Below are 14,253 nucleotides of genomic sequence, written 5' to 3'. Positions count from 1 at the left end.
ATAATGATTATATGAAATAAAATGAAATAAAATAGTTTGATTTTGTATAAATATTAATATTCTAGGTCCAGTAAATATTAATAAATATTTCTATTATGTATTATCCAAAATTAAAAAAAAAATTATTAAAGATATTTACACCCCACACTATTCACGTTGTGTAATTTAATTTATAAAATTTAATATTTAAAATTTAAATTATCTTTTAAATTAAATTATGTTAAGTAAATAAAATATGGTCGGAAAGACTTCGCAAATACGTGTACTGACAGTGCTGTAAGGGCCTGTATCCTTGGGCATATATGTAATTTCGTATTTTCCAGAACTAATAGAAATTCAGCAGGACCTGCGCTGAGTGTTCAGACAACCTCTCCCTCGTTGTCTCTTTCCCTCTGTCGTTTCTTTCATTCTTTCACTCTTTCTCGTGGAACTGTGTTTGTTTTTGGTTGTTTCGGTCGGTCCGTGAGCTGTTTTTACAACAGTGGAAAGAAAACTGTTGAATCTACGAAATCTTGTTCTACCGCTTGCCAGTTACCCATCCGAATTCAAATTCCTATTCTTTTTTTGCACCTCTTCTTCGGCCAAGTTTAATTAGTTCTACATGTAAAAGCAGTTTCCTCCGTCGCTTCAAAACCGACTCTGACATTTCTCGATCTCGTTGTTTTCTTTTTAGCTTCGGGACGGATTCAGATTTCTCAGCTTGCTTCCAGGAAAATGGCCAAGCGTGGATATAAGCTGCGTATCCCTCTTTATTTTTAGTTTTCAAGATTGTTTTTGTTTGTATTCACAGCTTGAGTCATCTCTGAATTTGAGTTATATATTCCTAATTATAGGTTTCTTGTTGTCAGCATTTGAGCTTCATTTGGAAATTCTGTGTTCAAATTTCAGCTGGAAAATCATTTTTTGGTGACCTGAACTTTTATATTGTAGTTTCATTTTTTTGGGACTATGTTAACTGACTTTCTGTTTTGGGTCTTTTTTAGTTAATTGAAGGATTCGTTTAGGCTCTATTTGGTTGCTTACAAAAGGAAAATGGAGGCGAAGAGAAGAGAGATATGGTGTTTGAATTGATATTAACCTTTACGCTTAGTTGTACAGAGGATTTTGAATTCTCGGCCGTGGTTAAATATTTTTCAGTTAATTTGTTCTTTCTTCAATATTCTCAGCAATTAAAGAAGCATTACTGTCTAAAACCGATAAAAAAAAAAGAAAAGAGGCATTCGATTCTAAATAACTCTCATCATAACCAATACTTTTAATAGATGATGTTTTTTTAGTTCAAATAATATAACTAACAAAGAAAAGCATAAGCTGACGCGCTTTGTATGTTGGGCCGTGTGATTTCTTGACTATATTGAATACTAGAGGAATTTGTGGCTCATTCGGCCAGTGTGAACTGCGCGAATATTGGGAAGAAGGGCTGCCGTCTTTTTATTACTGGCGGGGATGACCATAAAGTTAATCTTTGGACGATCGGGAAACCCAATTCTGTAATGGTAAGAGTTCAAGTTCTGTTCCTCTGCATTACTTGTACTTAAGAAATTGGCTAGGTGAATTTGCTATCGCATTAGAGAGTCCTTTTGATGCAGATTGGGGTTCTAAACGGTTCTTACCGGTGGAGAATTTAAGTGCATTACAACTTCAATTGTATGGCCGTGTAGTGACCATTTCATGGCCAATTTTGGTTTTGATCTACATGTTCACATTATGGGATGAGCAGAATGTGCATTGTTTTCAAACGTTGTGTATGGATTAATATTTTGAAATCACTATTTTATTTAACTGATTTTTGTATTAATTACCCTTCTTGTACGGTCTTTTAAAACCTTGTTGGACAAGGGTCTTACATTTGCCGGAACATTTCCTATTATGGCAAAATGACTTTTTTCCCCCTTTTGTGTGAATATGTGCAGAGCCTGTGTGGTCATACAAGTCCTGTTGAATCTGTAGCTTTTGATTCGGCAGAAGTTTTGGTGCTTGCAGGAGCTTCTAATGGCATGATAAAGCTCTGGGATTTGGAGGAAGTAAAGAGTAAATCATTTCCTGGACCGGTTTCTTATTTTTATTAAAATGAGTTCTTGGATTGAATGAATTTCTACATTGCTCTCTTTATTCCAAATAACAACAAATTGTACAAGCTTTCTATAGATCGTATCACATACTTATTAAAAAAATATAGATCATTATCACATACATAGTGGGCTTGACTTGATATAATTATCTTGAAGTGCTATTTTGAGTTCCCTTTCATTTCTTTCTGGGTTGGAATCTACAGATTTGCAGTGTTTGGTTGTTACGTGAATTGTAGGACTAGGTTGTGAGTAAATTCTAATCTGTTAATTATTGTTATTGAAGTGTAGTGGTTCGAACTCTTACTGGACACAGATCCAACTGCACTGGTTTTGAATTTCATCCGTTTGGAGAGTTCTTTGCGTCTGGTTCCAGCGATACTAACCTAAAGATCTGGGATATCAGAAAGAAAGGATGCATCCACACATATAGGGGTCATACTCAAGGCATTAGTACAATAAAATTCACTCCTGATGGTCGATGGGTGGTTTCGGGTGGATTGGATAATGTTGTAAAGGTATAATGGATCACACTTCTAGAGTGCAGCTTGCAGTATGATTTTTGTTTTTTTTTTTTTTTTTTTTTTTTTTTCTATGTCTAATCAGAAACTTCCTCTTACTGCTGAACAGGTTTGGGACCTAACGGCTGGAAAGCTCTTACATGATTTTAAGTTCCATGAAGGACATATTCGATCGATAGATTTCCATCCCCTCGAGTTTCTCTTGGCCACTGGTGAGCATCTGATCCAAAGCTTGAATTTAAGACTTAAATTGACGTATTAGAGGAAAAATGGCTCTACATGGTTGAGGAGTTTCTGAAATAGTCTGTAGGCCTCGTTTGGATATTGAAATAAGATAAGATGAGGTGAAAAATCTGTGAATAGTAGTGAAATGGTTTGAGTTAAGATATTTTAAGGGATTTTGGAAAATGAAAGAAAAAGTTGAATAAAAATATTGTAAAGTTAAAATATTGTTAGAATATTATTTTTGTTTTGAGATTTGAAAAAGTTAAATTATTTTTTGTGTTTTGTTTGGAAGTTTGGGAAAATTGTAATGATTAGATGAAAAAGTTGAAGATTTGAAATAGAAAAGTGTTTGTGTTTGAGTGATGTTTGGATGTTGAGATGAGATAAGATCTCAACATCAAATCTCATCTCATCTCATCATCCAAACAGGGCCTAATTCTCTAGTGGGATGAAAATTTTATCCTGTATTATTCTGCAACTTAAGGAATTTAATGCCTGCAACTTTTTCTTTACTTTTTCTTTTTTGGGGTGGGGAGTAGGATGGTTATGCTGTGAAAGCCACCTAGAATTGCTCTTATTAGTAACATATAATGTCAATAGGTAACATATTTTTTATTCCTTTCCCTTGCCTCCTGAAATCAGTTTTTTTCTCACTTATTGTTTTCCTCCTGAAATCATTTTTTTCTCACTTATTGTTTATGTAGTAATTAGAATGCTGTTGTAAAATGCAAATATTTTTGCAGGTTCAGCTGACGGAACTGTGAAATTCTGGGATCTTGAAAGCTTTGAGCTGATTGGATCTACCAGACCTGAGGTATACAATGATGTGGGTCTTGTTTGGATATGAATATTTTTTGAGATTATTGTAATCATTGAGAAAATCTTTTGTGATGTTTTTTTATATGTTTGATAGTATTGGAACCTGTAAAATATATGTTTGGAAACAGGGTTTTTTATAGTTTTTCTTAATGTTTGCAAAAGGGGTGTTGCCTGTGGTAAATATGTTTTGGGAACAAATTTTTGTAGGACATGTTTTTTAGGGCTTTTGTGAACGTTTTGGTTTTTATGTTTTCTTAACACAAAAAATGAAGCTAATGAAGAGATCATTTTTATTTGGGCGACGGACAGTTTTTTGTGCTTAAAACATTTTTTGGTGGAAAATGAAAAATAATTCTAAATAACTGAAAATGTTGAGCAATACGAACATGCCCATGATCTCTAATCTGAAAGGTGCTTTGTAAATCCAAATATTGTATAGGTCCATTCTTTTGCTGGGGTTACACTCAAATTCAAAAGACATAACCCAAGCCTCCCTTTTTACTTTAATTTAATTAAAATCCAGTCTTTGGTTTAGCTAGAAAGATCTCTTTATCTTCCCTTCTTAATTTGATGATGTTCTGATTGATAATAGTAGTTAAGGTATAATCCTACTTGTCAATGAAAAATAAGTTAATCCTTTCCAGGCTACGGGAGTACGCGCAATTGCCTTTCATCCTGATGGGAGGACCCTGTTTTCAGGGGTGGAAGACAGTTTGAAGGTTTGGGTTGTCCACATCCTGAACTTTTGTGGGATCATATGAAGATGGTTCGTGATAATTATATATCCATGTTTGTAAATTGTAGGTTTACTCATGGGAACCTGTAATATGTCATGATGCTGTTGATATGGGATGGTCAACACTTGGTGACTTATGCATTCATGATGGAAAACTTCTAGCTTGCTCATACTATCAGAATTCTGTTGGAGTTTGGGCGGCAGATATATCAGTATTCACCTTTATCTTTTCTTGTAACTGGTTACTTTTTTCTAACTTCTGCTTTTGAAAATTTGATCTTTATAATTTTCTACAAATCTTGAAGTTAATTTGGACTGTATTCTCTGTGACAGCTTATTGAACCATATTCCACTAATTCAATACCTGAACAAAATGACTCTACACAGAAAATTAACCTTAATTTTCACGGAAGTCATTCTTCTGAGAAAGTAGGAAGTGGTATCAGGTCAACTTCTGCTCTGCTGTGCATATCTCCTGATTATGAGACACAAGGGATAAAGAACATATATATGGATTGTAAGTTGTTATTTGTTTTTGAAGCTATATATATATCTTTAACATGTATCTTATTTATACTGATGTTGATGATTCACTATAATCATCAGTTTTTAATACTCTTGTTAATTTCTGCTTGTGCATCAATTGTAAAAATTGTTCATATCCAAGCATGTGGTATCTTTGATTTGTCCAACATCTTATAAATGCAGATTTCTGACTTCAGTTTCCTTAGAAGCTTCATGGCAGGGTTATCTATTTTGGTTTGATTTTCTTACCCCCTCAATGAAGTATATAGAAAGAGAGGGGAAACAATAAAAAGAAAGAAAAGTTGAGTCAAAGAAAACTTCTCTCCTAGTTATGACTTCAATGACTTTTTTCATTTTGTTTTTTCCGTGTTAGGCATGTCTTTTATGACAGATATTGGAGATGGCTTCCCTTTCCTCTAAAAACTTGTCTTCCTCTGTAGTTAGAGAGTTTATTCTAGATGCGTAGCATTTTATGTTGGCTGAGCTTACTTAATGGAGGCATGGACAGATTGTGATTGCATGTGACCTTGTCTAGGTAGACATAGGAATACAACAGTATGCTGTTCACGCAAGCGTAAGGGAGGTGGTTATCAAAGAAATTGTGAGTCCATAGCACCCCCAAAATGCTTAAACATATGTCTTTGGCAGTAATGGGACACATACAAATGTAGCAAAAAGCCATTATACATATTATAGGACCAGTTCATTGCTTTTGGTAAAATAGCATAGTGGTCCCCTCATGAATGAATGGGTAGGTTAACGCCCAACGCTCAAAGCTGTTTCCATGTATGATATCTATAGTTTTTCATGAAATAGAGGCAAAATATTTAACTTCTAATAATTTGTCAAATTGATGGATGGATGAGAAATCCAGAGAGTAGAGAAAACCTTGCTGCCTTTTGCAGCACATTATCGACTCCAGTCCAAGTTACAAGCAGGGACAGAACCACGATTTTTTAATGGTGGTGCCAAAGCATGCATGAGAAATATATTTAGATTTACAACTTAATTAAAATATTGAAATTAGAATCAATCCATTTAGTGTTAACAAACTAATAAATTTTTTTATAAGTAGCATTAACAAAATAGAAACAAAAGAAAACACAAAATATTGTTTCTGAATACTAATTTACAGATCAATCACCTGTCAAAACGAAATCCTACGTTCTTTTAAATCTTGGAAATCATCCATGATTGAATTTTCACAAGTTTCACAACTGTTTTGGTAAGATTTTTTTTTTTTTTGTTTTTTTAAGTTTCACAACTCTTTAGATTTACAATATTAAGGTTGCGTTTGGATGTTGAGTTGATTTGAGTTGAGTTGAGATGAAAGTTGAATAAAATATTTTTAGAATATTATTTTTTAATATTATTATTATTTTGGGATTTGAAAAAATTGAATTGTTTATTATATTTTGTGTTGGAATTAGGAAAAGTTGTAATGATTAGATAAGATGGGTTGAGATGAATTGAGATGGGTTTGAGATCCAAACTGGCCCGTAAGAGTCGTTTAGAAATTCATTTATTTTAAATGAAATGTTAATAGGAAATTATAAAATCTACAGGAAAATTATTGACTCTCCAAAGCTAACAAATCAAACATATTTGGGCTCTACAGTAAAACGGATGAAGATTCATAAAGCTACAAGAAACATATTTTGTGAAAGTTGTCTTAGTTTTTGGTTGTGGAAATCATGATAAAATGTCTTGATGAAAAAAAAAAAAACTGAGATTGTTTTGGTTTAAATATGTTTGGAGTGAGTATGGAAATTTTGAGAAAATTTTAAAAAACTTCCTGTTGCCAAAACATCACCCAAGTCATGGCTGCGTTTAATTCTGAGATGTTTAGTTTTCTGTTGATAGAGAGAAAGGATTTGGGTTACCCAAATTAATCTGATGTGGAGGCCTAGGACATGGAGTGTGGTGTATGGTAGATGAAGACTTCATTCGATTTTACTTTGACACACAAGCACTAACCCATAAGCTGACATATTTTGAACATATAGATGTTTTGTGCATTTGTTTTCCCTTTATTCATCCTACTTCATCAAATGTGCTGTTTCCTCTTTATTATGAAGCTACTGGTGGAAAGCCTGTTGCCTACCCGAGAGTTGAGTCCTTCAATTCTCCAAAAGTGGCACCCCCATCAGATTCAAAGGAAATCTATTGTCTGCCAACTCAGAAGCGAAGTTCTGCCATAGGGTTAAATGCAAGATCTAATGAAAAAGCACTTGATAAGACATTTGTTGTGCCTAGCATTGTGCCTAGGGACAGTCTGGGTGGAAGAGATGAGGCCAATTCTGGAAAAGAATCTATAGCCTTTGCAAGGACAAAACGTGGTATGTTGCTCAAACCAGCTCATGTACGGAGGCCATCAAATGGCAAATTTGATGTTGAGAGGCTGACAGAAACTCATGAAAGTGGATCTTTGAGCAATGTGGCAAAAGATCTAGATGGTGAAATGAATTCAAATTTCCAACCCAAACTTGCATCAGAAGATGGATGTAAAGAATACTGTGAAGAAAAACATTCTAATATTGAAGGTGTTGATGAGAACTTTGAAAACATTGTGTCACCGCAAAAACCCTCTACTAAGGAAAGCTGTAAGTATATCCTGATATTTCTTTTAATATAACATATCACTTGTCTTCTTTGTGTAAAAAGGCAGTCTTTTGTGGATGTTATGAAACCACTTTGTGATGGTTGCAACAATTACCTTTCTGATAGATGCATCTATTCTACTTAATTTTTTTCTTGTATGGCTTTCGTCACATTACGTAATTCCAGCATTGATGATATGTGAAACAGATTTATGGTTTGTATCTGTTAATAAGTAGTTTTCTTATTATATTTCAGGCGATGAGTCCCTCAATTGCAGCAAAGGGCCAAGTTCTGTTAAAATTGTCAATGGAGGTTTGCTATTGCTCCCCAACTGTGTTGTTTAATAGAAAATGCAATTGGGATAGATCTTGACTCTTTTAAAAAATTCCATCTGGCAGTTGCAGTTGTACGAGGAAGGACCCGGTCTCTTGTTGAGAGGTTTGAAAGGAGAGACAACGTGAATGGCAATGAAGATCAAGCATCTACAGGGTCTTGTGTGATACCTGAAAAGGATATAACTCCCACCATACCGGTAAACATTTTGCAGCTGTAATAGGAAAGCTTTTCTAGAGCATATTTCTTTTTTTGTTAAGTGCTTTTCTAGAGCATATTAGTGTAGGCATATATCAATAGTGGCATCTCTACTACTTTTGCAGATTCTGATTATAGTCTAGGTCCCAATTTTAAGAAGTGATCAGACATTGTCAAAGCTAGGACTTTGCTGCTATAAATATAGAAGTATTTGAATTGGCCCTCAATCATATTGCTTTATTAGGAAACCTCCCAGTTACTAATCCAAGTTTTCCATTTGATGGTTACTCTTTTTTCAACTGTTACATAATGTGGAGAAATAAATTTATTGAATGTTAAAAAATATCTAACTGACTACTGAGGGTAAAAATCAGTCCCTGTTTCCCCAAATTTTTCCTGTTCTGGAAACACTATATTATTTACTGTGGGAGACCCCCAGCGTTATTGAAACAGTTAGTTCTAGGTCAAATAAACTCATAGGGACACACCAACTTTTGGATAAGCTAAATCATCCAATTATCGTTTCGCATTGTTTTGTAATTAGCAGAAAGGAGAACCTCAAACGTCTAGATGGAACTCAACTTCTGCAAGCGATAGGGATGCTACTACCGAAGGTCTCATGGAAACTCATGAAGTATTCCTAAGTACCCTTCGCTCCCGCTTAACAAAATTACAGGTAACCTTGGTTGAGCAGATTGAATAGTCATGCCCATGCATCCCATTGATTTGCTAGTTGTTACCACATTTACCATGCCACCTGAGAGATGCAAATTCATCCTCTGTATATTTCTGTTTATGGTAATTAAAAAAACTTCTTGCTGGTTCAAAGATTAGGGAAAGACATAAAGAAGAACAATTTTTTACCAAATGTTGTTCAAGGACCATACATTAAATTACACGATTTCTTTCTAAAGTTGTTTTGCAATGGAAGTCACATTTTTCTTAGTGTGGGCTTACAGGTGGTGCGGCATTTCTGGGAGCGGAATGATATCAAAGGTGCTATTAGTGCACTGAGGAAGTTGCCAGATCATTCTGTGGGTATTTGTTGGAAGAGTTCGAGTGTGCTGCTTTTTTCACGCATATTTTGTTTATCTAACATTCATTTGATATTGTTGCAGGTGCAAGCAGATGTGACCAGTGTTCTCATGGAGAAAATGGAGATTCTCACCTTAGATCTATTTTCATGCTTTCTTCCTGTACTTTTGGGGTTGCTCGATAGCAAGGTAGAAAGGTACTTGTTTCATGCATAAGATGGGGAGCAGATTCTAATGCCAGGGGCTGGAAGATTTTTGAGTTGGAATTTTATGTTGTCATAGTGTAGTCCTCACAATCCATCACCCTACAACTAGAGCTGCGGATATTTTATATTACGGGGTTCTCTCACATGGTTCAGGTTCACAAGAAGTATAATTCCTTGACCTTTTGGCACTTTAATTTGTAGGGAAAGGAATTCAGCCTCAGGAAAGAGAAAATGATACTTAGGATTTCTTGTATATAGTATTTAATTATTGCTTGTAGAACTCCATATTGTTGATATTTTAGAAATGTCAACGAAAAAGTTAGCCAAATAATATTTTGTGCTGTTTAACCTACCACGTGCTAGATTGAGGGAGAGGTGGTAATTTCTCCTATTTCACTGGGGTTGACAGATAAGTTCTAATATATATTCTTATGCCGCTACTGTTATAGGCAGGCAAATATGTCATTGGAGATGCTATTGAAGCTTGTAGCTGCCTTTGGCCCGGTCATACGCTCAACCATTTCAGCACCTCCTGCTGTTGGTGTTGATCTTCAGGCAGAGCAAAGGTTTCTTATTTTTATACTAATATGGGCATTTTGCTTTTACTTTCTTTGGTGGGTAAGGGTGATTGAGAATTATTTGGTGCGATGAAATGACTTTATCCAAAATTTAAACACAGGCTAGCATGCTGTAAGCAGTGTTTTATCCAGCTGCAAAAGATTCGGAAAATTCTCCCAGCACTTGCAAGGTAAACGGGTGATCTTGAGTTTCACACTTCAAGAAGTACTATTTGCTCAGAATAGTGTATGCTAAAGTTTTCATTTTAGGTTTTTCCTTTGATAAGGATTTCATACGAGGATTTAGAATTTTGTTTTCTGGACATGCCTCATGCAATAATGCCCAAGCAAAGAATAAGGAAAGGGAGGGGGGAAGGTTGCAGTGCTGACATGAAAAGTAAGGCAGAATAATATTAGGAATTGGAAGGGTTTGAGAAATGTGGCAATTAGAATTATCCCTGATATCTGAATGGCTGAAACCCAACCCCTGATCTTTGTTTTGAAAGAAGAAAACGTGAACAATTTGTAGTATAGTAATATTTGGAAAGCCGAGATAGGTAAATCCTGGTCCTTCCGCCTTCATCAGAATGGCATTCCTTAATACCTGTTCCCATATTGCGAATATGTGCGACCCACATGACTTGATTGCCTTACCAAAATCCATAGCCATGTTTCATGTTTGGGTAGCTTTCTTGTTTTCAAGTACATTGTGGCTAGTGATCATTCGCAAGTCCTGGGACACCATTGCATAGTTTTTTAACAAGTGGAATGCCCTATTTGCCTGGGCAGTCTCTTTCCTTACAAATTTAATAAGAGACAAAATAGACAATCTTTTGTCTTGAATTTACTGCAGGAAGGGTGGTCTGCTGGCAAAATCTGCTCAGGAATTGAATCTAGTTCTTCAAGAATGATAATCGATGATGCCATGTAAACGAATTTCTGCTGGCGAAAAGGGCTGGCTCAACTGACACCCTTTGGAGGGGACTGCATATAGGATGATACTATGGATCTCACATCTGAGTTATAGATTATCACATGAGGCCATTTTATTCTAATCTCTAAGTCTTGTCTCATCATCCCTTGCCTTTTTTAGCAAAGAGCAATGCAACATCTTACTTGTCGCCATTTTAAGGGCTTGAATACTTGGTAGTTGTCATTCCAATCTTGGTTGGTCTTCCGGCTGTGTATAATCCACAAATTTTGATTCCTTGATGTGGATAATATCATTTCTACCTTTGGTTCGATTGTTTGTAATCATGTGCCAATTCCTAATTCATATGTATAATGCATTTAAATGTATTCACTGAAGTATATAAATATATTTTTCTCCTGCACAGCTGCAGTTCATTACATGGAAATGAAACTAAGACCAAGCTGTAAGGAAATTTTTAGAATTTAAGGTTGAAGCTGCCACATTCTTGGACTGTTCAACAATCTAGAGAGCATAATCATCCACAATGTCTTTAAGTTTTTTTTCTTCTTTTTTCTGAAGGTGAGATGTGTCACTCAACCATGTTTGGAGTTTTTTAAACGTCATTTGTTCTTCCACTTTGCCACTCTTTTTCATAAGCGATCGGTTTCTAGGAATTGTCCAATGTTTAGATCGTAGATGTGTCAACTAATAGCTAATCCTAACTATTATTATTTGGGTAATGATAGTCTTACATTTCCTTTACCACTGTTTTACTATCCAACTATTTATTTTTTTTACCTTTTGCTCTTTGAATCTCTATTGAAAATCTCATAAAATAATCTTGCATAATCTAAAAGAAAATAAATTCAATCAACCAACATAATCATGTAATTTAATTAAAAATAAATTTAATTCTATAAAAATTGACATTTTTTTACTTTTTGAGTCAATTTTTATAGAATTGAATTTATTTTTAATTAGATTGTATGATTATATTGATTGATTGAATTTGTTTTCTTCTACATTGTACAAGAAAGTCATGTTCTGAGATTTTTAATCTAGATTCAAATAACAAAAAGAAAAAAATTAAATAGTAAAGCAGTAGTAAAAGAGGTGTAAATGTATCATTACCCTTTTTTTTTTTTTTACTACTTTTTACCTAACACTTAAATAAAGTATTATAATTTTTTTTTTCAAACCCATCAAAGAAAAAAAATTCAAATAAATCCAAAAATTAATAATATATATATTTTTTAAGAGTGGTGTCTATGATCAGTACTTTTACTATTCATGTGTCTATCCTTGTGTTGAACTATTTAATGGAAGTGTTGTTGAATAGATGAAATGAAAGTTAAAAGTTATATAAAATATTATTAGAATATAATTTTTTAATATAATTTTTATTTTTAAATTTAAAAAAATTGAATTGTTTATTATATTTTGTTTGAGTGTTTGAAAAATTTGTAATGATTAGATGAGATGAAATAATTTATGAAAACAAATAAAGTTTAGTGGCCTTATTTGGATAATAAACTTATCTAATCATTATATTTTTTTCAAATTTTCATACAAAATATAATAAAAATACTCTCATCTCATCTCAACTCAAAATATAATAAAAATACTTTCAATTTTTTTCAAAATACTCTCATCTCATCTCATCTCAACTCAACTCACTATCCAAACCTACTTACACTTCTATTCTCTGGATGCAGGCTTGAAATCATTTGTGTCCATCTATTAGCTTACTCATGCACCTGTTTGGATACTACAAGTATCTTAGATGATCTGTAAATAGTAGTGAATAATTTATGAATATTATTGAATACTTTGTGAATAGTAGTGAAGTTGTTGAGGACGTGTTTCACCACTTATCACCCACGATCTCCTGCAACCAAAGGATAAAAGGCACCGGGGCGGAGAAGGGGAGCCTCTGATGCTTAAGTCAGTAATAGTCAGAGTAATCTCTAGGCCAAATCATTTCTTGAGTATTTTACGTACTTGATCCCTTTAAATAACCCTCTCACTCTTTTCTTATCCATTGGGTTTAACCACCTTATCTATCCTTTGAAAATTGAATCTCAATCTTTTAGAGTTATATGTCTGTTTCGAGAGGATAAATATCCTTAACCGTGCTGGGGTAATGGACAGGAGCCTTCCTTATCAGTTTAGCTCGAACCCTATTGGCTTAGATGGGTATTTAGGCCTCATACGTCTTGTTAGGCTGTGGAGGGCCGAGCCCTTGTTGGCACCTTGCAATCTGTTGGGAGTATTTAGACCCTTCCAATTACCCTGTAAAATCTCATGGCATATTATGCCAAGGGACTTTAATTTCAGGCATTCTCGGGGTTTGGGCTTTATAACTATTGTTGTCGATGAGGTTAAGTCTTGGGCCTCATGATTTGAGCCCGAGTTCGTATTCCCCCTTTAACCACCCCGCGAGTCTTTGCTACCCATGATGATTTGTTTAGTGATGGTGATGACGTTTCGGGTTCCACGTCATGATTCCCACGCTTTTTGTCAGAAGTTGATACGGCTTCCCAACGATACTCCTTTTCTTTTATCAACAGTCGCTGACTATTTATTGCCAGAGTCTTCTTGCACAAGTCTATTCTGGTTTCTTGCTCCCATTTCTCATTTTCTCTTCTTCTTCTCTTCCTTTGTGCTTTCTGTACTCGTGCTTTGATGGCTTCTGGTAAGAGTTCGGTTGGAGGTTCTTCTCGAGGTACGGGTTCTTCACAACCCCATGAGCCCTCTGCCCCAGCTGACCCCCAGGCAGTTCTGGGGGTGTCGTCGATGCTGGGGCTAACCCTAACACCGATGGAGGTCTTTCCCGTTCCATTTTTTATGGCCATCGTTGGGCTTCCTCTCTCTCCAGTCGCGAGCTGGATGGAGTGAAGGATCAGTTCAACATCCACGACACTGTGGGGTTGTCGTTGCCTGCCAACGAAAGGGGGCGGTGGATATTAGAGGTATGGTTGTCTCCGTCGCTTTGTATTTAGCTATGTTCACAATGGGGCTTCGCCTACCCTTTGTACGACCCGTTTGCGATGTTCTAGACATCTTGGGCCTTGCTTCGGCCCAGTTGGTGCCGAATGCATGGCGTATCTTGATAGCTTGCTGTGTTATGTGGTGGCGGGTCCTGGGGACTATTGATGATGATTATCCTGATCTCACTACCTGAGAATTCCTTTCCCTTCATGGGTTCAGGCGTATAGATGGGAATCTATGCAGCTTCAGATCCCATAGGAAACTTGTTCAGCTTGAGTGTAAATACTCTCATGCCAAGGATTGCCATAGAAGGTTTTTCTCTGTATCGGGAAGGGGGTGGGAGTTCTCGGCATATGAGGTTGTACATTGAGAGTTCCCTATTAGAGCAGATTGCTCACCCATGAACGTGAATTCAAAATTTTATTATCCCCCCGGGAAGAAGCTCTTATTCGCCTAGTTCAATCTTGGGCAATGTCCAACATTAACTTTACTTGGTCTAACACCCTTTCAACGCTTACAAACATT

The 14,253-nt window shown here is 35.4% G+C and overlaps 1 protein-coding gene across 3 annotated transcripts; it reads left to right on the top strand.

The window, feature by feature from the left end:
* The first annotated feature begins 353 nt into the window (after window positions 1–353).
* LOC121264970 (katanin p80 WD40 repeat-containing subunit B1 homolog KTN80.2-like) lies at window positions 354–11,174 on the top strand. 3 transcript variants are annotated; one of them, XM_041168385.1, is made up of 18 exons: window positions 354–739; window positions 1,366–1,496; window positions 1,914–2,031; window positions 2,361–2,587; window positions 2,700–2,802; window positions 3,559–3,629; window positions 4,279–4,353; window positions 4,439–4,582; window positions 4,704–4,887; window positions 6,974–7,498; window positions 7,752–7,808; window positions 7,895–8,028; window positions 8,575–8,703; window positions 8,987–9,061; window positions 9,146–9,258; window positions 9,717–9,833; window positions 9,947–10,015; window positions 10,678–11,174. In XM_041168385.1, the coding sequence occupies exons 1-18, from the start codon at window positions 715–717 to the stop codon at window positions 10,733–10,735; spliced, it is 2,355 nt and encodes a 784-aa protein (XP_041024319.1). In that variant the 5' UTR covers window positions 354–714; the 3' UTR covers window positions 10,736–11,174. The 3 variants fall into 3 exon arrangements, 2 of the variants coding, with proteins under 2 accessions (XP_041024319.1, XP_041024321.1); XR_005940586.1 differs by lacking the exon at window positions 10,678–11,174 and having other exon boundaries at window positions 9,721–9,833; XM_041168387.1 differs by lacking the exons at window positions 354–739; window positions 1,366–1,496 and having other exon boundaries at window positions 1,914–2,024.
* Window positions 11,175–14,253: the final 3,079 nt, after the last annotated feature.

The sequence above is a fragment of the Juglans microcarpa x Juglans regia genome, chromosome 5D (genome assembly GCF_004785595.1).
Source record: "Juglans microcarpa x Juglans regia isolate MS1-56 chromosome 5D, Jm3101_v1.0, whole genome shotgun sequence".
NCBI classification, from domain to species: domain Eukaryota; kingdom Viridiplantae; phylum Streptophyta; class Magnoliopsida; order Fagales; family Juglandaceae; genus Juglans; species Juglans microcarpa x Juglans regia.
The sequence above is the reverse complement of the archived record's forward strand: the minus strand, read 5'-3'. Positions and strand labels throughout refer to the sequence as shown.

Coding starts and splice junctions, on each gene's coding strand:
- LOC121264970 (XM_041168385.1), top strand. CDS start 715: ATGGCCAAGCGTGGATATAAGCTGC. Junction 4,583..4,703: donor TTTGGGCGGCAGATATATCA/GTATTCACCTTT, acceptor TCTCTGTGACAG/CTTATTGAACCATATTCCAC. Junction 4,888..6,973: donor AAAGAACATATATATGGATT/GTAAGTTGTTAT, acceptor TTTATTATGAAG/CTACTGGTGGAAAGCCTGTT.